Below are 26,593 nucleotides of genomic sequence, written 5' to 3'. Positions count from 1 at the left end.
CAACGTGCTCCCACTGTGGCGATAAGCCGAATCGTCTTCTATCATTCCTGTCTCTGACTGTCTGTCCTTACATTTGCAAAAAGGTGTAATATCTTTGAAAATAACAGAATTACTGATAATGCATGAAAAATAAATGAGTGGGGAATCAACGCAAACATAATGCAAACATTGCTCCCCATACAGATGCAATAAGAGGTCAATGTTGATGTAATGATCATGAGTAATAAAGAGTAATGACTTACAGATGACTTGAAGTAAACCATCAAATACACCAGGAAAAGTAAGCTTTTACCAAAAGCATCTTACATCAGTAAAAAAAACTCAAACATAACTCAGGCCGTTTTAAAAGTCCCGTTTACAGCTGAACATTTTGCTCAAATATTCCTGCACTCATTTACTAAGATGAATTTTCAGCCATCAAAGAAAACAAATGAGGACTTTTATAACGGCTTGACTTGGATGGCTCAAAGGAAAAACCTACATTCATTCGTGTGACACCAATCTGGTTTTGAAATGACCTGAAATCCGTTTGTCCGAGCTCAAACCGCCAGGAGGAACCGACACGTGTGCAACGGAGAACACTAGTTGAGCTTTTCCAAGAAAAAGGATGTGTAGCTCCCAAAACATCTGAGTGTTGGTCAGGACAGCACATAGCAACCATTAGCTGTATACGCATGTTAGCATGTGTGTATGTGCACGTGTTAGCATATGTGCATGTGTTAGTATGTGTGTATGTGCACGTGTTAGCATCTGTGCATGTGTTAGCATATATGCACATGTTAGCATATGTGCACATGTCAGCATATATGCACGTGTTAGCACGTGTCTATGTGCACGTGTTAGCATATGTGCATGCGTTAGCATGTGTGTATGTGCACGTGTTAGCATCTGTGCATGTGTTAGCATATAGGCACGTGTTAGCATATAGGCACGTGTTAGCATATATGCGCGTGTTAGCACGTGTCTATGTGCACGTGTCAGCATATGTGCAAGAATTAGAACATGTGTATTTCCACGTGTTGGCCCAAGCTAAAAATGTGTTTTATTCCAAAATTAGATATTTTTGAAAGACATTAACAATTGTCTTTGTGAGTGAACTAAATTGTAACATGTCCAATGATCAGGCCTTTTGTGTACGCTTCTGAATGATTTTTATTTACTATAAAAGAATTGAAGTGATTAAATCCTCCGAATACTGGATCTACCACATCCATTTTCCAGGTGCAGCCTTCGTCACAAGATGTAGAACTACTGGAAACCAGAAAAGGTGAGAGTAACAGTGAGAGATGGAGTGATGTGTTGATGTCTAGAAGTAAACATACAATACCCCACGCTCAGAGTTCTCCATGTGTGAATCTCTCTATCGGAGAAAGGGCAAGGCGGGTACAGGGCAGGACAGGAAGGGGAGGAGCCAAAGACAGGAAACAGAAAGATAGAAAGAGACATTATAGGGCATGAGAGGCTGAGAAACCTGAAACATCCGTCATGATTTTCTTATTTCCAAGGTGATAGTGAGCAAAGTGAAGCACGATGCAGACCTTAGTTTAAAAGACTGCAGCTCTCCTGTCAAGCATCCACGTTGTTAATAAACTTCAACATGTTTTCTTTAATAAACTTCAACATGTTGTTTTCTATAATAAACTTCAACATGTTGTTTTCTTTACTGCGTTTCAGTGTCACGGCTGTATGATGTGAACAGTGAACTTAATGATGAAACATTTGTATTCCCATTATTTTTGTTTTCACAATCCCTTTCTGCTAATCCTTTAACATGGATGTTGAACTGAAGCACGTAGCAGCACACACACAGTGATGTTTGGAGAACAGTGAAGAAGAACGAGCTGCGATTAGCTAAAGAGGGAAAACAGATTGAATTAGATTTGTATCTGTTAAGGCGGCCATGAAGAGATCAGACCTGCCCCGTATGGGTTGAGTCTCTTCTATAAATCACCAGTGTTCCAGAGCGTGAGACTTCAGGAGTGCTGTTAGCTGATGTATCAAGATAGAGTGACACTTCGAAGTGACACAGATAAAAAAACAAAGTATCATGAGTGACATGAAGAATTCATCAAGGAGAGCCCTGTGAAAAGTTACCATTCTCTCTTTGTGCTAACGTTGTTGGGATATTCTTTGTGCCAATGTTGTTGGGTTACTCTTTGTGCTAATATTGTTGGGTTATTCTTTGTGCCAATGTTGTTGGGTTATTCTTTGTGCCAATGTTGTTGGGTTATTCTTTGTGCTAATGTTGTTGGGTTATTGTTTGTGCCAATGTTGTTGGGTTATTGTTTGTGCTAATGTTGTTGGGTTATTGTTTGTGCTAATGTTGTTGGGTTATTGTTTGTGCTAATGTTGTTGGGTTATTGTTTGTGCTAATGTTGTTGGGTTATTCTTTGTGCTAATATTGTTGGGTTATTCTTTGTGCTAATATTGTTGGGTTACTCTTTGTGCTAATGTTGTTGGGTTACTCTTTGTGCTAATGTTGTTGGGTTATTGTTTGTGCTAATGTTGTTGGGTTATTGTTTGTGCTAATGTTGTTGGGTTATTGTTTGTGCTAATGTTGTTGGGTTATTGTTTGTGCTAATGTTGTTGGGTTACTGTTTGTGTTAATGTTGTTGGGTTACTCTTTGTGCTAATGTTGTTGGGTTACTCTTTGTGCTAATGTTGTTGGGTTATTCTTTGTGCTAATGTTGTTGAGTTATTCTTTGTGCTAATGTTGTTGGGTTATTGTTTGTGCTAATGTTGTTGGGTTATTGTTTGTGCTAATGTTGTTGGGTTATTGTTTGTGTTAATGTTGTTGGGTTATTGTTTGTGTTAATGTTGTTGGGTTATTGTTTGTGTTAATGTTGTTGAGTTATTCTTTGTGCTAATGTTGTTGGGTTATTGTTTGTGCTAATGTTGTTGGGTTATTGTTTGTGCTAATGTTGTTGGGTTATTGTTTGTGTTAATGTTGTTGGGTTATTGTTTGTGCTAATGTTGTTGGGTTATTGTTTGTGCCAATGTTGTTGGGTTATTGTTTGTGCTAATGCTGTTGGATTATTCTTTGTGCTAATGTTGTTGGGTTACTCTTTGTGCTAATGTTGTTGGGTTATTGTTTGTGCTAATGTTGTTGGGTTATTGTTTGTGCTGATGTTGTTGGGTTATTGTTTGTGCTGATGTTGTTGGGTTATTGTTTGTGCTAATGTTGTTGGGTTAGCCTGTCAAATAGGCTTCTGTTCAGAAAATTGACACATTTAGTTTTTAGTTAATTAGTTTAGTTAATTCAGTTGGAGACACAAACTCATGACCGTAACACTTTTTTCATTCTTCTTTCAGAACAACAGGACTATTACGCATTTACTTCCTTATTCATTATGGTTTGAGTCAAGAGAGGAGAAAAGCTACAGGATGTTAATGGGTAAAATGTATCAGATGCAACCGTGGGATGTTTGAGAGCTAACACAGAGCGGTGATTGGTAGCTGGAATGGATCGGCCTGGATGCAGAAATCAATGGAATCAATGGGACGATTTAGCAGCGACAATTTGTGTAAAAGCATGACTGTGTGTGTACATGTGTTACAAAAACTGAAACAAAATGTAGAAAGAGACCGTTGTGCTACTTTATATTAGACCATTTAAGCCCTAAGTGAAAGCACAATTTTCATTCCAGTGCAAATGTGCTGAGCTGTGCAAACAGACGTAATTATATGCTATTCATTAAATTCAATTATAACTTTATTCTCTCTAGAATAACACAATCCTGTGCTTAGAGTCCTGTTGTTCAGATCTCAGTCATTCACATTACAACTACCAACAATGGTGGAATCCCAAAAACATTTATCCAGAGGTTTGAATTCTTATTACATAATTTACTGTTTAGGACCAATTGATTACATTCCTATAAGTAACAAACACGTACACACACACACACACACACACACACGATCCTCTAAAACGTTCGTCCTCCTGTCAAACATCACTCTATGACATCTCTGAATGTGTCTTTGCACACATTTGTCTTTGCTACATTTTTGTGTCTTTCTGTCATCTGACTGTCGTTTGTTCTGCAGCCAGACGTGTGTGAGCACATCTTTATATGTGTGTGTGTGTGTGTGTGTGCATGTTATCATGCATTCCTTTGTCTAGCAGCATCAGTAGCCTGCAGAGGGCCTGTTGCTCTTCAGATAACACCTCAGTGTCCATCTCGTCTGTTCGATTCATCACATGTCAGAGGGGCCGCCATCTTTTAAAGTCCTGTTGTGTTTGACCGGTCCATATCCACTCTACTGGTCTCACAGGTCTCACTGGTCTCACTGGTCTCACAGGTCTCACAGGTCTCAATTTATCAGCAATATATATATATATATATTATATATATATTGCTGATAAATTGCATGTTTGTCTACATATCCTGATGCATGTGCTATTTCTTAGATACTCATTTCATTTATTTTAAGCTGTTAAACCAAGTAGACCTTCCCTGTTGAGTCCCCGTTGACCTGCTATGAAAGAAGCATGAACACTTCAAATCAAATCACATCACATTACAAAAGACGTCTGCAGGGTCAGACTTTGAGATTTGAAAGATGAAAGAAGTTGCAATAACATGTTTTCCATCAATTTGCACTTCCAGAGATGATGTCACCTTTTCTCAATGACTTAGTGGAGTTCTGCTGCTCTGGGTTCGCACAGAAAGCAGTAAGTGTTTATGGAGCTTTAGAAACATGAATTATTCATCGTCTTATGAAAAGTGTATCTTCTGGTGCTGCTTGTTAGAGCCCTCGGGGCCACCTGGGTGTCGAAACATTGAATCTCCATTAAGACTTCAGCATCGGCCAGCGTGTTTGACTCGGACACGACATTATTAGCAACATCCCCCGGCTTTCATTGGGTAATGAAGTCCATTTAGAACATGTGTAACAGCCTTCTAAAAGATTAATTGGACAGTTGTGCGTGCTCATTTCCCGACAAAGTTTTGTCATGGAATAATTTATGGGCTTTGAAAGGCATGTAAAACACTTTGAATTAAAAACAACAACCTTTCTGCCTCCTGGACGTCTGGCTCAAGTGTGTGGAATGAAATATAAATGACCTCCATGATAAAGGGAACCTCCAACTGTCCCAATCTATCCGGTCTATGTGTCTGCACTCCTTCTGTCACTTGGTTTTATCCGGCTGATAATATCACTTCCTCTCAGTATCAATGTTTTCTATTATTTCTCTTCTCTAGATCTGATACTTTGGTATTTCCATTCTTCCTCCTATCCTCTTCTTCACATCATGATGATCCCCATGTGACCTGTAAGGGATCTTTAACCCTGACTTCATGAGAACATGTCAGTCCAGTCCTCCTCCTCTTCTTCATCGTTCTTCTTCTTCCTCCTTTTCTTCATCGTTCTTCTTCCTCCTCTTCTTCTTGATCGTTGTTCTCCCTCCTCTTCCTCCTCGATCCACTGTGGTCTTTGCCCTCTAATTCAGTGGTTCTCAACTGGTCTGGCTGCGGGACCCACCATCACCTCTTAATGACAAGGCGCAACCCAAATCGAGGAACATTTTCAACTTCTCAAATGTAAAGATGGAGCAGTTTGAACCTGAGCTGAAGATGTCCTCTGCAGTCGTAGTGTAGGAGCTCTCTAGTGCAGAGACATTGTTCCTGTCAGTCCCCGTCCCACATGTTCCACGTAAACGAGTAAAACTGCTTTGTTTGTGACATCTGTAGATTCGTCCATTTGTGATGCAGAATGACCACTTGCCTAAATTCGCGCTGTGGTCTGTTGTTTGATGTCATCCGACATGTCTTCAATTCGTCTACTTATAGTGTCATTTGACAGAGGTATAGTTTTCAGTTCATCCTCTGCTGATTGATCAACATGTCCATGTCCATGGCTGCAGGTACGTGAGACACTTTTGTGACGTCCTCAGGTCTTGAAGTCGTCTTTGAAAGTACTCAACAGGTTTGTCTTTGAGAGAAGGTGTTTTGTTTCCAAATGCCGCTTCAGTTTTGACGGCTTTATGCTTTCTTGTGCCAGAACCTCACTGCACAAAACTCACTGAGGTCCTCAACGTAATAAAATCCATATCTCACGTAGTCGGTGTCGTACTTGCGTTTCGCTCCATTAGCATGAAAACAAACTGTGTGTTCTTCTATGCTGTGAAATAGCGGGTGTATATTAGCATTACAATTACAAAATCAGCCTCCTATCACCTGAAGAATATATCAAGGATTAGAGGACTTATGTCTCAACAGGATGTGTAAAAACTTGTCCAGGCATTTATCTTCAGCAGACTGGACTACTTTAACGGTGTGTTTACAGGTCTCTGTAAAAAGTCAGTCAGAAAGCTGCAGCTGATTCAGAACGCTGCAGCTCGAGTCCTCACTAAGACCAGGAGGGTGGATCACATCACTCCAGTTCTGAGGTCTTTGCACTGGCTTCCTGTCCAACAAAGAATTGACTTTAAAGTCCTGCTGTTGGTTTATAAAGCACTGAATGGTTTAGGGCCAAAATACATCTCTGATCTGCTGCTACCTTATGAACCATCCCGACCCCTTAGGTCGTCTGGGACCGGTCTACTTCCTGTTCCCAGAGTCAGAACTAAACATGGAGAAACAGCGTTCAGTTTTTCTGCTCCACATATCTGGAACAAAGTCCAGAAAGCTGCAGGTCTGCTGAGACCCTCAGCTCCTTTAAATCAAGACTGAAGACTTTTCTGTTTGCTGCCTTTAATTGAACCACATTCAATTAATATATTAATCAATTTCCTGCATTTCTGTATTTTACTACTGTATTTTATTTCTTACACTGTTTTTATTGTTTCAATGAATGTTCTTAATTGTTTTTAAATCTCCTTTTCTTTTGCCTTATGTTTTGATGCTTTTAATGGTTTTATGTGAAGCACTTTGAATTACCTTGTTGTTGGAATGTGCTATACAAATAAACTTGCCTTACAAGGCATTAATGCCAAATACTGTTAAGGAGTGTGAATAGAAGGCACTCCACTGCGTAAAAAATCCCCTTCAAAATAAAAGCACAGCATTTTTTTTTTCAGGCAAAGGCACTGAAAACCCACTGAAAATGGGTCGCGACCCACAAGTTGAGATTCACTGCTCTAATTGACCATCTTATGTATATTATGCCCTGTTAGCCTGGTTAGCATCTCATTAGCATATCCATTTGACCCTCAGGTTAACCAATGCTGCCTTTTTCATATTATTCACACTTAGTTCCTTTCTCCTCTCTTTTCCTTTTGCCTTCCTCTTCCTCTTCCTCCTCTATAGTCTTTAGCTGCAGCCTCTTCTGAAGTCTCTACTGCACATGTACCTTTCTCCTCCTCTGGTTCTGATAGACTTCTATCCTCTTGGTGTTTGGGGTATTCTCTGTTAGCCTTAGATTAGCATTACCAATTAGCATTACCAACTGACCCTGTGACCTCTGACTCGCCGTCCTCTTTATCTCACTGGAGATGTAATGTTGTATGCAGACTAGCAATAAGGAACCTGTCTCTCTGGTGTGTGTGACTATCTGACATTTAATGCTGCAGCTAGCATATGGTTTCTTACACACATATAGCAGCAGTGGTGTCACACGCACAGGCCTGTGTGTGTGTGTGTGTGTGTGTGTGTGTGTGGGGGGGGGGGGGGGGTCAGAATACAATGGCTAATAAATGACCTGGTACTAAAGTGTACTATGTCCAAACGTCCATAACATGACGAAAATAAACGTCATTTTTAATAAAAGAAGAAACGTCTCCCGACTACTGAACTGGAGCGATTTCAACAAGCTTTTCTTTCAACTACTTTCAAGCTATTCAGTTTGTTCAAGACCTGTTCACATTGTCAGGTCCTTGCTATGAGAAGAGTTTTACATAAAATAGTGAAGCATATTGACGCTGCCAAAGTGAAGCAGTCTTTCAGGTAGAAAGTGAGACGGACGAGCTGAACGATGGCTGCAGAGTTGAGTGATACATTATTTCTTTCTCTTACCTGTCTTTGCTTTCTGCTAATCTTCCTCTACCTTCATTAAATAAATGACCTTGTTTAGGTGTAAAATACACTTTGAAACGTGTTCAGGTAATTTCACACATTAAATATCTTTGTAACATTAACAAGTAGTAACATCTTTCCTTTCAAAATAACAGCACTTCACCCAAACATCAACGTTTGTGAAAACAGCCCAGCGGTTTGAGGTCCTCACCGATATTCAGCTTCAGTGTTCTTGTGAAAACGTCTCATGATTTAAGGCCTTGGGTGAAGTGCTGCCTCAGCATCGTTGTTGGGATGAAGTTATACGTGTTGTGTTGATTTGCTATTTGTACTCATCACATTCAAGAAAACTCCTTCAACTTCAATTATTATTTCTCAGCAAAGTTTTCATTACATTTTGAGTGTGAGGTAAGAAATGAAATGTGAGAGAGGGATGAGAGGATGAAGTGAAGCAGAGCATCAGAGGAAGAGGAAAGGACAGCAGGTGATGGAGGTCAGTGTGCATCTTAACAACCACACAAGGCTGTCAAACATTCATATTTACAAGTTTAAAGGCTCCTCTGTCATTCTCAGTTATACAAAGGATTAAGTACATCTCCACGTTTAATACTTATTTATGACCTTTTATATTGCCTGAAGAAATGCAATCCAACTTCTCTCACAATCATAAAGTGTGTAAAGTCTGATGAATGATCTTCTCAAAGAGGATGGACACTAAAACTATGTATTTTACATTTAAATTCATAATATAAAATAACTGATTTAAGTCAAGACATTATCTGTCTCACTGTCCATGAATGAAATTCATATTAATGTCCAACTTCATATAAACTATGAGGACACTTTAAACTTGTTTCTGTCAGTCTAAACACTGACGTGGTTAAAATAAATGTGTTAGAGTTTGATAGAAGCTCCGGACTGTCGCGTCTCTGAGAGAATCGCAGTAACAAAATGGATATGTTGATGATTTATCTTTATAATTATTATTATAGTTAAAATGCTGCCTCGGTGTCCTGATGTTCATTACCTACCTGCGTTTGAAGGTGAGGACGACACCGAGGAGGATGATGATGAACATGAGGATGCCTGCGATCACACCGGCCATTTTCACTGTGCTGTCCACCTGCTTCTCCGGCTCCATTGCATCAGAGTCCTGTGTGGACGCACCTACACACACACACACACACACACACACACACACACACACGCACACACACACACACACACAGACAAACAGGTATTCACATAGTCACATTGGTGGCCAATCACATTCAAATAGCAGTGTCACACAGAAAGGACCACACATACAGAAACATGCAGCTTGTGACCGGCGTGGATAAACACACACACTGAAACATTGAGTGAGTTCCTCAAACAAAGACATATATATATACATACATATATATATACATACATATATATATACATACATATATATATATATATATACATACATACATACATACATACATACAGTATATATACATGATCCTGAGGTGAAGAGTTATTAAACATCATGCAGGAAGTAAAAAACAAAAAGACGGTATTTGACGAGTGAGAACGGTTCGGCTGGAACAGAGAGAACTTTGAAGGTAGTCAAGGTTATTAGGCTAGAATATATATAATTAGTAAAACATATTTAAGTTTTCATAGAGAAAATTATTTTACCTTCAAGCATTGTCAGAATAATGAAAGTGAAGACATTTAAACATTTAAACTCCTCACATGAAATGAACAAATGATCCAATAGCGTGGAAATAAAACAACACCTGATGAATGACAGGTAGGCGTGTAGTGTGTAGTGTGTAGAGTGTAGTGTGTAGTGTGTAGTGTTCAGTGTGTAGTGTGTAGGGTGTAGTGTGTAGTGTGTAGTGTTCAGTGTGTAGTGTGTAGGGTGTAGGGTGTAGTGTTCAGTGTGTAAGGTGTAGTGTGTAGGGTGTAGTGTGTAGGGTGTAGGGTGTAGTGTGTAGGGTGTAGTGTGTAGTGTGTAGGGCAGGGGTGGGCAAACCTTTTGGCTCGGGGGCCACATTGAGTTTTAAAATTTGACAGACGGGCCGGGCCAGTAGCAGATGAATGGAGTGTTTGTGTGAACTAATATAAATTACAAGTACAATTTAATTTCAGCGGGAACAGTGTTGTTGGTCACCCTTTTTAACCAGTGCGTCAACGTTTGGTGTCAGTTTGGTTGTGGCAATTCTCAGAACAGATCTGAGGTGTTCATCAGTTAGCTGGGATCTTACACTGTATTAATTTTTTTATTGCATTAATGCATATTTTATCATGCACTTAATTATTAAGCAGTCATTTTCGACACAGTGTTTTTAGTGTAAAGGTTAATACCTGTGGTCTTTTTAGCAGTTTGAGTCTTTGAACGGATCATACAAATGTTTGACTGTCACATCTAACATTATCAGAGCTCTGCTCTGTCATGTCTTTCCTTGTCTCTCCCCCCTGTATCACGGTGTGGGTGCATCTCACTGCAGTCAGGAAACGTATCAGAATACCCTTATTTTATTGGCTAAACTGCATCACGTGACGTGATTTACAACGCATTGGTCGGTGTTTTTCCTGCACCGCTGAACAAGTGCCGTAAACGCTGGAAAGGAGCGTGAATAACTCCGCTGCATAAAGCAAAGTCCCGCGACCCACTGAAAACGGGTCCGCGACGAACCACCAGTTGAGAATCACTGGTCTACAGGATCGTGACGAGCGGTGAACAGCTGTTTGTATGGCGTCACGAGAGGTGAACAGCTGTTTGTGTGGCGTGTCTTACGTCTCTTCCTGTTTCCTTCACCTACATTCCCCTGGGTCCTAAGCCCCTCCACGTACAGCTTATTATCACCCTCTTTGCACCAATGTACATTTATAACAAATACCACGCATATTACACGGTAATCAGCGTTGCATATGTGTCAAACTCTATCGGTGCATCTCCGGTTCTTTAATGTAACGTAAGTGGAGTGACGAGCCTCTCCCAGCAGACTGTTGTGCTAGCAAGCAGGCTCGCTCGCGAGCTGTACCCAGCATGCAGTTCGGCGGTGAAATTTTATAAATGTACAATTATTAGTGTTACAAATTGTTTATGTGTCACAGACTGTTGTGTGCTGTGGTGTTTTTCTCTGTTAAAGAGCGTTAGTTGTGGGTTGTTAATTGTTGTGTTATAAAGTTATGACCATGACTAGGGTTCCCTCTCAATACATATAAGACAACTAGCGCTGACCGCTGTATAGAAGCGGCAAAGAATACATTTAGCTGCCTGTTGAAAGCAGACAGCAGTTGTTTCGGATATGCACCGGTATGATGGTGTGTGAAGAATTCATATCATACGGGAAATTAAAACCGGTATACCACCCAGCCCTAGTCTTAATTATAATGTGGACAATTTTGTACCAATATTTGACGGGCCGGATTAAGGGTGTAGTGTGTAGTGTGTAGGGTGTAGTGTTTAGTGTGTATTGTGTAGGGTATAGTGTGTAGTGTGTATTTTACAGAAGGACACACATTCACTCACACATCTGTGATCAGTGTTTAACAGACTGAAGGAGAGAAGATGGAGAGAGAATCACCTCAGCTTCCTGCTTCCTCCTGTCAGCATCACTCTGATTAAACATACTTTATATTAAACTTATTTTACTAAACTGATGATACTTTTTTTATACTATATTTTCCTATATGAACCTTTTCTTTCTGTTCTGGGTGTTCGACACACCTTTACTCATTTATATAGTTCTGTTCTTTGTCTCTTCAGTCTGCTGATGTTCATCTCTGCATCACTTCACATCTTTCATGATGCTGATTTCTTCCTCATCAGCAGATAACAAAAATCATAACAAATGTATTCTTGTATTCTGAATGCAACTCTAAACTGATCCGTGATCAGCGACGGTCACGTGACTAGTGAGTTAAAAGAAGAATCAAATACTCTTTTACACCTACAGAGGAGCATGCTGCAGGTCAACGTCTGGATGTCTAACTTTAACAAGACTAAAGAGACCCGGTGCTGACACAGTTATTCATTTAAAGTTATACAACAGAAACTTGCAACAGTTACCAACCTAACTGCATCTCCACTGAAGATCTGCCCTCTGACACTTTTAAGGCCAGCTCATATTTCCACATGACATTTTACAGTTAACACATTTTACAGTTAACACTGAAAGAGTTTGAAGTGTTCCTCAAACAGCATCTTATCCAAGTTACACTTCCAACTGTGAAAGAGACGGCGCTCTATAACTGCATAACCCAGAGATACAAACAGACATAGAATCAAATAATGAATAAAAACTAGAAAATGCATTTCCTTCAGAAAATGCGTTGGAATGCTGAAAGCTGAAATTAATCGCAAAAAAATTGCTGAAAATACAGAAATGGGAGACTACCTGTCTGAAAAATGTTGAAGGCCAGAAGCATTAAACTGCAGTGCTGAAAACCCTTCTAGTTGAAATCTCTAACTGGCAGAACTGGAAGCTAAACTATTATCGAAAGAAGCTAAGAGCTGAATTACAATGCAGGGAAAGCTTGAAGATAAACGATTTTACTGTCAAAGTAATAGTAGTAAAAGTAGTAGTAGTAGTGGTAGTAGTAGTAATAGTAGTAGAACTATTAGTAGGAGTAGTAGTAATAGCAGTAGTAGTGATCATAGTAGTAGTTGAAATAAAGTATTAGTAGTAGTAATAATAGTAATGTAATAATGGTAGTAGCAGTAATAGCAGCAGTAGTAGTAGTCGTAGTAATAGCTGTAGTAGTGGTCGTAATAGTAGTTGAAATAACAGTAGTATTAGTAGAAGTAGTATTAGAAGTAGTAATAGCATTTGTAGTAGTGGTAGTAGAAGTATTATTAGTAGTATTAGTACCATTAGAAGAAGTAGTAGTAGTAGAAGTAGTAATACTAAAAATATTAGCAGCAGTAGGAGAGATTGAGAATGACAGACACTGAGAGAGATACAGAGAGAGAGAGAATGACGGACAGACAGAGACGATGGCTTTTACTAAAATCGTCCAAGTCATGGGTGTCTGTGCGTGTGTCTGTGTTTATCAACTTCACTAATTAGCTCAATCAAAAACACCTGTGTGCCTGCAGCCTTTACATGGAGATAGAGCTCAGAAAAAACGGTGAAACAAATCCTCAAAACCGTAGCTCCTATTGCTCCAATATTAGAACTGGAGAGGAAGGATGACATGAAAAACAGATCATGTGAAAATTGTATCTGTAGTGTAAAAAATGTGGCTTCAGTGGCGATCTATAAATGGGGTACCGTGTTCTGTGGAAGATGTTCTTGGAGTAAGAATTACCATTGGTGTCTATGGAGCAGATAGTTGGACTTCCTCTCAATGTGAGGCTTTTGAGCCAAATGTGTAAATCTGTTGGATTCCACAGTCATGTGTCCAGACCAGGACACCATTAGCTACTTTTTTACCAAAAAATAATGCATGAAGAGTGAAAATTGTGGAGAGTGGCAAAATTGAAATATTTTTTTCACAAGATTCTGAAGCTGCTCTTCACTCTGGCGATGACATCACGCACTGCGCAATACACACCATTATAAAGTCAGAAAAGGAAAAATCATAAAAGTAAAAATGTGACAGTTCAAAGAGTGTAAAAGATATCAAAACGATGAATCATACGGCAATAGGTCAGGGTGTTCTAAACATTTTAAAGTTAGAATGGTGTCTGTAGCTGAAAGTAGGAGAAAGAAGAAGGATTTGAAAGTTGAAGAGGTTTAAGAGGATTTGAAAATTTTCTCCATAGAGATCCCATTCAAAAACAAATTGCAAAACAAAATATGAAAAGTCATAGCAGAAGTATCCTTACCGGGCTAAACATTTTGATATATAAAATGGTTTCTGTAGCTTAAAAAATGCAGAAGGAGATGAGAACCAAAAAATGTACGGAAGAATTATAATAAAAAGAAGTAAGCGGAAGAATAAAGATTAGAAGAACAATAAGTACATTTAAAAATGGCTCAGAGAGAAAGAGGAACATTTGGGAGAGGACTGACGAAGTGAGAAACATGAAGACATTACAGACACATAAATGTTTGGAAGGAAAGAAAGATGGGGTAAACTTTGAGAAGGAGATAAAAGGAGGAGTGAGAGAGGAAGAATAAAATAAAAGATAAAAAACCCTGACATGATATAAAAATAAAGATAATAACGAGTGGAGAGAACCCTGGGATCACACACATAAATGCACTGAGCAGCCTCTTGTTCTAACCTTGATAGACAAAGACAGCCGATTAATAGAGTAATACTGATGCGTGGGCGTTGGGTTTAATCCCCCGTCTCTCTCTTCTTCGCCCCCTCTGCAATAACAACACAAGGTTGGCACAGGAATCCACCGAGCTAACGGCTTAAGCACCTCACCTTGGCACACTTGGTAATAGCTGCCGAGATGTTCTTTTAAAACCCTCAAAGCCTTCAATGACAACACCTCCAGCGTCTTTGTAACAGCATCACAGACAGCACCCCCGTCTGGAAGCTGTATCATCTTTGAAATAATATCGTCTGTCACTCTGCATCCTACGCTTTAATGCAGCTTTTCTCCCTTCAATGGAAATGAGACATCAAATAGAAAGTTGAATGTGGAGTGAAGTATTAAGTGCTGGATTCTCAAACACATACATATTTAGTGGAAAAACAGGTTATTCACTGGATCCTGAATGTTTTATGTCGACTTTATACCGGGTCCACCACTGTGGCGTAGTTCAGGCTGGTCTCATCCAGCATTCCTAACTAAAGCTACAAAAAATAATAATGTGCAGTATATTTGTAGTGATGCCATGAAATGATTTGGTATGTTGTCTACGTAATCAATAAAGTATGAAGACCACGATAGCACACACAGGGAGACGAATGGGTCCAACAAACAGACATCTCTCAGCGAGGAGACCCAAAATATTCAGCTTCAGTCCGTATTTGTTGGCAATTAGCTTCCTAAAAACGATATATTTTCACTATATTTTCACAGCGAATGGACACATTCACACGCGAGGCCTCTGTATTAAAAAGGCGGTCCGGCAGCAATCTAACAGCACCATAAATTACATTTATACAACCGTGATTTCAGAGAAAATCTATTTTTCCCCATTTGTTCGAATGCTGAAATCATAAAATATGCAGACATATTTATTGAGAACAACTTCAATAGAAGCTTTGAATGTAAAAAGTACAGCCCTGGTGAGATTAATAACATGCTGAGGTACATTCGGAACACACTGCGAACACATTGAATGTGTAAAACGTTGTTTTCCCTGCAGCCTGCCCAGGCGACTGTGGCGAAGTGGATAACAGGGCAGTCCTTTAATCAGAAGATCGGCGGTTCGATCCCCGGCTCTGGCTCCACTAGTAGCATGTCGATGTGTCCTTGAGCAAGACACTTAACCCCAACATTGCTCATGTAGCTCATGTAGCTGTGCCTACGGTGTAGAATTGTAGAATTGTGATAGAATCTGGATTGTAAGTCGCTTTGGATAGAAGCGTCTGCTAAATGACTGTAATGTAATCAGCAGAGCTGTAGAGATGGTGGATTCCAGCTTGTGTCTGTTGAACACATCACAGTCGATCAGTAACTTGCTGACACGGCTCTCTGCAGTCTGTGCCCTGACAATTACCCCCCAGGTATATTAAACCACAATGTCCCCCCTAAGTGATACACATTACGCTGCGACCCAATTCGCTCACACTTCAGGTGATTGGGGTCATGACGTTACGGTTCTGGCGACCGGTTCAGCTCCATTTAACTTTGCCATCGGGCCAATCAGGCTGAGACAGGGTTGTGATTGGGGATCGAGAAGGGATCTAATGTGACGAGAAGGTAAAAGTTGAGAGGAAGCATATCGTCACAGTGAAATAGGATTGAATGAGATGGTGAAAACACAATATGGAGGACGCGTGGCATCGTTTATTGTTGTATTGTCACTGTTAGCTAACAGGTGGCTCATAAGTAAGCGGAATATGTGGATCCACACAGCTGTCTGCACTGGAACCAGCAGGTGTTGTGGGTAATATTTTGTTGGCACCTATCAGGTCCATTCAAGATCAAGATGGCGCAGCAGATGACAGCCTCGGTACTGCGCTCTCTCATACTTTTTCTGTTTTTGTTTGTTTGTCTCGTTTCCAGCTCTCCCTCTCTGATCACTTTCAGCAGGGAGGAACTTTTAAACATCCGACAATCCACTGGTCAAACTTTTCCACCGTTTTTCATTGAACCGGAAAGGCTTTACAGAGCTTTTAGTTGGAGGAGCAGCGGCCCTACTCGGAATTTACCGGAGACGCCGACGGGGGAAGTGAGCAGGAGCGCTCGTTAAACTGCGTCAGCGGGGCTTCCGAACTGCGCTCCCGTCAATCCATCTGGCGAACGTCCGCTCTCTGGCCAACAAGATGGATGAGCTGCTGCTCCTCAACAAAGCAAACACGGACTTTAGCACATCCGCCGCCCTGTGCTTCACTGAAGCCTGGCTCGGTGAGCACATCCCGGACATGTCGGGGAAAACGAGGGGAGGCGGAATCTGCTTTTATATTAACGAAGGTTGGTGTAGTGATGTCACAGTGTCAAAGGAATCATGCAGCCCTCACTTAGAAACACTTTTAATAGACTGCAAACCTTTTTATTCACCGCGGGAGTTTTCCTCGCTCATCCTGGTCGGTGTTTACATCCCACCTCAGGCCAGTGTGAGTGAGGCTCTCCAACACCTGGCTGAGCAGATCAACAACACGGAGCACAAACACCCAGACTCCCTGCTCATTGTTCTTGGGGACTTCAACAGAGCAAAGCTCAGCAAAGAACTGCCTAAATACAGACAGCATATTAAGTGTAGCACCAGGGACAAAAACACACTGGACCACTGCTGCACTGTAATAAAGGACGCATATCACTCAGTCCCCCGTGCAGCTCTGGGACTCTCTGATCACTGCCTGGTTCATCTTCTCCAGACCTACAGGCAGAAATTAAAATCTGCAAAGCCTGAGGTGAAGACTGTGAGGAGATGGACCAACGAGGCAAAGCTGGAGCTACAGTCCTGCTTTGTCTGCACTGATTGGAGTGTTTGTGAGGCTGCTGCTACAGACCTGGATGAGCTCACTGACACTGTGACATCATACATTAATCTTTGTGAGGACATGTGTGTGTGCCGACTAAAACCTTCTGCACATACAACAACAATAAACCTGGTTTACTGCAAGACTCAGGCAGCTTCATCGGGCCAAGGAGGAGGCCTACAGAAGTGGGGACAGGATCCTGTACAACAGACCAGGAACACACTGACGAGGGAGATCAGGGTAGCTAAGAGGAGCTACACTGAAAAACTGGAGAAAATGTTTTCAGCCAATGACCCCTCGTCAGTGTGAGAGGCCTGCAGGTCCTCACCAACTACAGAAGATCAGGAAGGCTCTGGGCCCAGACGATGTGTCCCCCTCCTGCCTGAAAGTCTGTGCTGACCAGCTGGCCTCCATCTTCACACAGATCTTAAACCGATCACTGGAGCTGTGTGAAGTCCCCTCCTGCTTCAAACGCTCCACGATCATCCCCGTCCCCAAGAAATCCTCCATCACAGGATTAAATGACTACAGGCCCGTCGCCCTGATGTCTGTGGTCATGAAATCCTTTTAGAGGCTGGTGTTGACCCACCTGAAGGACATCACAGGACCCCTGCTGGACCCCCTGCAGTTTGCCTACAGGGCAAACAGGTCGGTGGATGATGCAGTCAACATGGGACTGCACCACATGCTCCACCTGTCAGTGGATCACTAACTTCCTGACTGACAGGACGCAGCAGGTGAGGCTGGGAAAAACCACATCCAGCACCCGGACTATCAGCACTGACCCCCAGGGATGTGGTCTCTCCCCACTGCTCTTCTCCCTCTACACCAACGACTGCACCTCAGAGGACCCGTCTGTTAGACTCCTGAAGTTCTCAGACGACACAACGGTCATCGGCCTCATCAGGGACGGTGATGAGTCTGCGTACAGACGGGAGGTTGAACAGCTGGTCCTCTGGTGTGGTCAGAACAACCTGGAGCTGAACAAGCTCAAAACTGTGGAGATGACAGTGGACTTCAGGAGGAGCCCCCCAACACTGCCCCCCCTCACCATACTCAACAACACTGTGTCTGCTGTGGAGACCTTCAAGTTTCTGGGATCCACAATCTCCCAGGACCTGAAGTGGGCCCCCAACATCGACACCATCAGGAAAAAGGTCCAGCAGAGGTTGAACTTCCTGCTACAGCTCAGGAAGTTCAACCTGCCTCAGGAGCTGCTGGTCCTGTTCTACTCCACCATCATCCAGTCTGTTCTCTGTTCCTCCATCACTGTGTGGTTTGGATCGGCGACCAAACAGGACAGGAACAGACTGCAACGGACTGTCAGGTCTGCAGAGAGGATCATTGGTTCCAGCCTGCCCTCCATCCTGGACTTGTTCACCTCCAGAGTCAGGAAACGGGCTGGGAAGATCTCTGCAGACCATCACACCCTGGAGACAAGCTGTTCAACTCCTCCCCTCTGGTAGGAGCTACAGGGCTCTGTACGCCAAAACCACCAGACATAGGAACAGCTTCTTTCTGCTGGCCGTCACTCTGATGAACAATGAATCAGTCAAACTGCACTACTACCTCTGTCTGCACTATTACCACTACTTGCACTATAACCTCAATTCCATTGCCATTGTTGTTTGTAGGTTTATGTTCATATATATACTTTTTTGGATATATGTGTATACTTATTTTGTACATATTGTTAAATGTTTATACCTACATCTGTTGTTTTTTTGCTGCCCTTTTTATTTTTATACATATATTTTTTTTCTTGTTTATTGTAAATTTGTGTTTGTACATCGAGAGCGAAGTGGAAACCGAAGTCAAATTCCACAAATGCGTTCACACACACGGCCAATAAAGCTGATTCTGATTAAAGAGGCTCATAGCTGAACACCAGGTGTTCCATAGACCACAATGGTCTCAGGAACTTAACACTGACTAAAGTTCAGATTCCAGTACTTAACCACACAGAGTTAAATAATATAGAACAGGATGACATATTCTAATTGTAATGTCCAATATATATATCAAAATATAGATACATTATATTCTTCACTATGTGGAGGATGAAATCAGTTTGTTTCTCAAACATCTGAACTTGTTCAGTGTCGCCTCAGTGAACTACAGCATGCTGGGAGATGTTGATGAAACAGGTTCCATGATAGAAAAGCTTTTCTCTACATGAATACCTGAGGTCATCACTCTTCACGCATCACCAGATGAAAAGGTCTTTGTTGACACGTATTACCTCATAATGGCCAACGTTGCCACGGTAAGCCAGAAACATTAAGAGGAGGGAGACTGTGTAATATTTAGTGTGGACGATATATAAAATAGGAATGTGTTTCTACAAACATGGAGCTGTGAGTCAACCTGTAGTGGAGCAGCTTAATAGAGAGCAGAAGGTCTTAAACTCTTAAAAGCTTCCCAGCAGAGACGTGAACGATCGATCTGCTCCACTCTCTCAGACGTTACACTTCACCATGATGGCTGCTCACCAGGGAGTCCTGCAGGGACAGGATGAGAACACCTGGAGTCTGCTGGGGATGTGAGCTCACACATGTTAACTCTGGAGCTCTTAAATGTGAAGGGAAATACTAGAAAATACACGATATTAAGAATTAATATTAGATTATTCTGTCCAACCTTCAAAAGCATCTGGTTTATTGTATTAAACTGTTGTTATTATTAACATGATACGTAACTCCTCAGAGTATTGTGTTGTAATATATGAATCAGATCCCACTGATGTCTGAGGAAGAGGAGCTGCCTTCAGAAGGACAGAAGCTTTGAAGGAGACTTCCACTGCTGCACAAGGTGTTGTGAGTGTGTATGTGTGCGCTTGTGTAACATCCTTTTCATTTATACTTTTCTCTGCACTTCTTTCATTACGCCAATTTGGAGGCCAGGATACAATTATCAGGCAGGAATTATGTGTAAAAGCAGAGATATTAAAAACATAATGTCATCCAGATGGGGAGAAGATTGATTCTCCAACACACTGCAGCCCTAAATGTTATATTAAATACTGCTGTGTGTGTGTGTGTCTGTAGGAATTCACCGTTTTTCCCTTTATTCTGTGTTCTTTTTTCTCTGCCAGGAGAATCATGTGATCGTCCTGTATGTGTGTGTAAAAGTATAATAATAATTTATGGTTAGTAAAGTATATATTTGGTATTTGAGACAGTATTTGCACCTGTAAAGACATGTATATGTCTATACATATACATATACATATATAATTGCAATTCTGGTTTAAGTGTCCCAGGGACACATCGACATGGACCAGTCGAGCCAGGAATCGAACTGCCGATGCCACAGTCTATGTAGACATTTTCACATTACATGTTACCCAGCTCATGTCATGTGTGTGTGTGTGTGTGTGTGTGTGAGTGTGTGTGTATCAGGGTTTAGTTTCCAGCCATTGTTTGTCAGCAGCTGTGGCTGCTTCCTCTGTGGATTAGCGTTAGCATGGCTGAGTGTGTCTAACAGGATTACTAATCTGAGTTATGCTGCTACAGCGCTCTGTGTGTGTGTGTGTGTGTGTGGTTGCATATCGTTTCTTAAATGTGCCTTTGATTCTGAATATTTGTGTGTGTGTGTGTGTAGTTGTGTATATGTCACAATGTGAACACGTCTGTGTACCTGGGTGCCTCTGTAAATGAGTCTCTCTCCATCCTTGTGAATGTGTGTGTGTTTGTGTGTGAGTGCAGATGATGACGGATTAATATTATCTTTAGTCTCCGTAATTTAGTAAACAATGAATAGTGATAATGGCTGCCTCTCTCTCTCCCTGTCACACACACACACACACACCAGTTTCCATTAATGTTAAGGTCAGCAGGACACGGTTTAAGTACTTTGGAGCTTTTAAGAACTAAAACCACTTAAGTGCTTCCTCATCTGGTCCCTGCAGACCTCTGTGGAGTCGTGATGTATGTGAGAGTATTATATTATTATACTATATTGTATTATTACAATATATTTTATTACATTATACTTATTGACGTGCTGAGGTAAGCGTGATGTCTCAGTGTTGCTAGTTGTGTACTTTAGCTGTTTAATGTTAACCCAGTTAAATGTTTTCTATTCTTCATTACTGGATAGGTTGGTCTACTTCTGCTCAAAAATCTCTCTCTCTCTCTCTCTCTCTCTCTGCTGACAGTTTCTTTACCCTTGCTGAATCTGAATCTGCATCTGAAAACAATCCCACAATGCAATGCAACATGTCATATGGTGACCAAATCAATGATGTGGAAAGACATATAGAACACATAGAATTTTGATTCCCCCTCAAAGAGAATTTGTTTCTGACAAGGTAATAAAGCCAATGGCCAAAGTGAATTGCATGATGGGACACAGCTGCTGTGATGCGACACAAAAGCACAAAGGCTGGAAGGAGGAAGAGGAAAAGCCTTGAGACACGTTGTACGAGTCAAACTCATTCTGAGGGACTTACAATAACAGCAGAAAAAATGAATCATGAAGTTATTATAAGAACTTTAGATTCATACTCACGAATAATTAACTTCAGCACAACATATATTTCTCCTTAAATCCCAGCAAAGAATTATTCAGGATCACACATGACGATATGAAATAACGAGTAATGCTCAACCTTGTTTAATCAAAATGCAAAAATGTAGAAGTTCTGCCTCTTCTTTAGTTCATGTAAAGCTACAGTTCATGAGACGATGCAATCTGTAATTTAATATCTAACAAACAAGTTCATGACACAATGCTGTGATTTTAAATAATCTGCTCATCATTCATGGAATTAAACTGTATATTAATTTGATTGACTTCAGAAGGAACTGTAATATTATTGGATCAGTCTCTAAAGTCTTTATAGGATAAAGTAACAACTCAAATCGTGCTTTTGAAACTTCTGAGTGAAACATTACAAACGTTACATTATTAGATGTTGAGTTTTGTTTTGAAAGAGAAAACGTTTTCTAAAAAGCAGCAGAACATTTAACGAGTGCTTAGATATTAGAGGCTGGCCAGCAACTTATCATTATTGTTAATATTGTTGTATATTTATTTATTCATTCATTCAGTTAGTTCCTTCCTTGTCCGTCTCTGTGGGCTAACAGTCGTTACAGAAACAATCTACAGATTTGAACTAAAGATTCATCTTAAATCAGTCAGTGTTAACACTGTGCAACTTTCCCCAAAATAAAAGCCCAAGTGAGCAGAAATGTGTTGATGATTCGAATGAGCAGAATTATTATTTATAGTTTTAGTTTTTCTCATGAACTCATTAAATCATCTCCTGCCACAGTTTTTGCTGCAAAGCCTCTTCAGACTGTCCCCCACAAAAAACATCCAGATAGATTTTTCAATCAAACATTGAATCAACTCATCTTTCCTGCCTCCTTCATCAGCCCCTCCTCTTCCTCTTCATCCCCAGATGAAGGTGAGTACTTTACAACCTGACCTCTTAGACTCACACAACAATTCACCCGGATGTGTGTGTGTAAACACGATGCTACAACAAGAGGGGAAACCTAAATGTGTGTGTGCAAACACGATGCTACAACAAGAGGTGAAACCTAAATATGTCTGTGTGCAAACACGATGCTACAACAAGAGGGGAAACCTAAATATGTCTGTGTGCAAACACGATGCTACAACAAGAGGGGAAACCTAAATGTGTGTGTGCAAACACAATGCTACAACAAGAGGGGAAACCTAAATATGTGTGCAAGCACGATGCTACAACAAGAGGGAAACCTAAATATGTCTGTGTGCAAACACGATGCTACAACAAGAGGGGAAACCTAAATATGTGTGCAAACACGATGCTACAACAAGAGGGGAAACCTAAATATGTCTGTGTGCAAACACGATGCTACAACAAGAGGGGAAACCTAAATGTGTGTGTGCAAACACGATGCTACAACAAGAGGGGAAACCTAAATATGTGTGCAAACACGATGCTACAACAAGAGGGGAAACCTAAATGTGTGTGTGCAAACACGATGCTACAACAAGAGGGGAAACCTAAATATGTCTGTGTGCAAACACGATGCTACAACAAGAGGGGAAACCTAAATATGTATGTGTGCAAACACGATGCTACAACAAGAGGGGAAACCTAAATATGTGTGCAAACACGATGCTACAACAAGAGGGGAAAACTAAATATGTCTGTGCAAACACGATGCTACAACAAGAGGGGAAACCTAAATGTGTGTCTGCAAACTCGATGCTACAACAAGAGGGGAAACCTAAATATGTGTGCAAACACGATGCTACAACAAGAGGGGAAACCTAAATATGTGTGCAAACACGATGCTACAACAAGAGGGGAAACCTAAATATGTGTGTGTGCAAACACGATGCTACAACAAGAGGGGAAACCTAAATGTGTGTGTGCAAACACGATGCTACAAGAGGGGAAACCTAAATGTGTGTGTGCAAACACGATGCTACAACAAGAGGGGAAACCTAAATGTGTGTCTGCAAACACAATGCTACAACAAAACCTAAATAGATGTTGAGATGTTGAGATATTGAGACGTTGAGATATTGAGACGTTGAGATATTGAGATGTTGAGATATTGAGACGTTGAGACATTGAGATATTGAGATATTGAGACGTTGAGATATTGAGATATTGAGATGTTGAGATATTGAGACAGATTCTGTATTTGAGGTTCTCGGGTCGGAGACCATTTAAACTTTGTGATGTAAGAAGAAGAAGAAGAGCAGCTCCCGGTCTGCTAAAAGAGGAACCAGCTCCAACAAAGTCCACATTGTGGTTTCACTGTTTAAACTGATTGAAGTAGAAACTAATATAATACATAATGTTTCAGTAAAGCTGCTTCGAGACTATCAATGAATAAAATGAAAAGCGTATGTTACTCACAGACACATAACTCAGTATTCAGTGTTTGCTTTTATGCAACTACAACTAATTAACGAGTGACAGGATGAATGCAGTGCTTTAGTTAATAATCATGCCTCAAGGGTAATGTTTCTGTTCATTTCAAAAAGTAATAAGTGGTAAAAGGTATCCGTTCAATGTTCAGCATTGCAGTGAAACAACGTTTGAATGCAAGCACAGTTTTTCTGCTTTCATCCTCAGGTAAAGAATCCGCTTCATAACAATACAATGTTTACAGTCATTCATTTAGGATTTGACGAGCGTCTGCTGTTGTACATGACATGCATACTTCTTTGTGCTCGGCCTTGCAACCTCAATTTCCCTCAGGACAGTATGAATTATTGTATTCATGTGAAGTCACATTGTGGACCACTGTGACAGCAGTTTAGCACAGATTGTGTCTCTATTGTTCAAGTCAACATTCTGATTGTTATTTAGCTCAATGACGTTCATATTCATATATAGTTATGTGTCTGCATGACTGAATGAAATCCAGTAAACACTTGAGCTCATATTTAGCTCCTGGGTTGTAAAGAAGTGGGCGGGACTAAAAAGACCACTAGCACAGGAAATGGTTTCACTATCATGTAAATCAGTTTCATCCTCATGAGGTCTCATGAAAGATAATAAGTCCAGTAATAGAAAATAAAGGATTTTAACTTCAAAGCAGTTCTTCAGAGTGGATATGTATTTAAATACATTATAGAGCAGCGTTACTGATGAAGGTCAAAAGGTTGGAAAACATTCTGATCATCAGAGAGACAAAATGATTATATTTTCTGTCAGATGTAACACACTTCTTTTAAATGAACATTATGGTAGAAAACAGAAGGTTCATTCAGTGTTCATGGCATTAACTATGAAAGGTAATGTAATTCATATATATCCCATGACATCAATTCATATTTAATCCACTTATTTGACAACAAGGAAGTAAAAGGGTGACAAAAGCTGCAGTGAGGAGGTGGATGTGTGTCAAACAGGACTCTCATCCAGGAGACCTCTGTAAGTGTCCCCTCTGTAACCAGGACTCTCTGTTAATGTCCCCTCTATAACCAGGACTCTCTGTTAGTGTCCCCTCTGGAACCTGGACTCTCTGTTAGTGTCCCCTCTGGAACCTGGACTCTCCGTCAGTGTTACCTCTGGAACCAGGACTCTCTGTTAATGTCCCCTCTGTAACCAGGACTCTCTGTTAGTGTCCCCTCTGGAACCAGGACTCTCTGTTAATGTCCCCTCTGTAACCAGGACTCTCTGTCAGTGTTACCTCTGGAACCAGGACTCTCTGTTAATGTCTCCTTTGGAACCAGGACTCTCTGTTAGTGTCCCCTCTGGAACCAGGACTCTCTGTTAATGTCCCCTTTGGAACCAGGACTCTCTGTTAGTGTCCCCTCTGGAACCAGGACTCTCTGTTAATGTCCCCTTTGGAACCAGGACTCTCTGTTAGTGTCCCCTCTGGAACCAGGACTCTCTGTTAATGTCCCCTCTGGAACCAGGACTCTCTGTTAGTGTCTCCTTTGGAACCAGGACTCTCTGTTAGTGTCCCCTCTGGAACCAGGACTCTCTGTTAATGTCCCCTTTGGAACCAGGACTCTCTGTTAGTGTCCCCTCTGGAACCAGGACTCTCTGTTAATGTCCCCTCTGGAACCAGGACTCTCTGTTAGTGTCTCCTTTGGAACCAGGACTCTCTGTTAGTGTCCCCTCTGTAACCAGGACTCTCTGTCAGTGTTACCTCTGGAACCAGGACTCTCTGTTAATGTCTCCTTTGGAACCAGGACTCTCTGTTAGTGTCCCCTTTGGAACCAGGACTCTCTGTTAATGTCCCCTTTGGAACCAGGACTCTCTTTTAGTGTCCCTCTGGGACCAGGACTCACAATGTGGATTATTAGTGCAGCATACGATAGAATGACAGTAATGTCCAGTATGTGATGGTCACATTCATAAAGGTTAGCATGATGGGAGGCGGAGGGTTGCAGGGTGAGCTCTGTGTCTGAGGAGGGATTTGATCGTTGGAGGAAGATTAAAATGATTTAGGGCTCAAATCAAAGCCAACGCCTTTAAAATCAATCCACCACCAAAACAACCGATTCTGAATGTGTGATCGGCCAAACGAGGGAACGAGACACTCACGCAGTTAAGAGAAGTGTTTCAGGGCTTTTGGTCTGTCACAACAATGTTATATGAAACTTATTGTATAAAAGAATAATTTCTTGGTGCCATGTTGAATGCAAAAAGTGCAAAATGCAATATTAAAGTAATCAAGCCCCTGAAGGCGGGTTGAAGAGTTTTGTTTATGGCCTTTTACCAATAAAATGTGTGTGTTGGATCTCACACTGTTTTGAATTTAGGGAGTCATCATCATCCTCCACAAGTCTTCATCAAATCACTCACTCAATGAAAGCTCATCAGACATGTCAGAGTGGAACCATGCTGACAGTAAATAGCTGATATATCTTCACTGAAGTCGGTTAATTTAAAGAGAGAAACAAAGATCAAAATGAATTCAGCTCCTTTATTTTCTCATTGATTTTCAGTGTTTCCTTCTCATAAGTCTTTAGTTTACTGTCCTCATACTAGCAGCATGGTTCCACTGTGTGTGTGTCTGTGTGTGTGTGTCTGTGTGTGTGTGTGTGTGTGTGCGTGTGTGTGTGTGTGTGTGTGCGTGTGTGTGTGTGTGTGTGTGTGTGTGTGTGCGTGTGTGTGTGTGTGTGTGTGT

General features: G+C 41.1%; 1 protein-coding gene across 1 annotated transcript in view; it reads right to left on the bottom strand.

Moving 5' to 3' along the window:
- The window catches only part of ptprt (protein tyrosine phosphatase receptor type T), a 321,896-nt gene that overhangs the window by 91,224 nt on the left and 204,079 nt on the right, over positions 1-26,593 (bottom strand). The window contains exons 17-18 of the mRNA XM_076082072.1: positions 8,990-9,125; positions 1,328-1,360 (exon numbers count right to left, since the gene is read on the bottom strand). Of these exons, the coding sequence (XP_075938187.1) occupies positions 1,328-1,360; positions 8,990-9,125 (169 nt within the window). The remainder of the gene's footprint in view (positions 1-1,327; positions 1,361-8,989; positions 9,126-26,593) is intronic.

Source organism: Anarhichas minor, unplaced genomic scaffold (genome assembly GCF_050575085.1).
Source record: "Anarhichas minor isolate MPS153535 unplaced genomic scaffold, ASM5057508v1 ptg000089l, whole genome shotgun sequence".
NCBI classification, from domain to species: Eukaryota; Metazoa; Chordata; class Actinopteri; order Perciformes; family Anarhichadidae; genus Anarhichas; species Anarhichas minor.
This window is presented reverse-complemented; position numbering and strand designations above follow the sequence as displayed.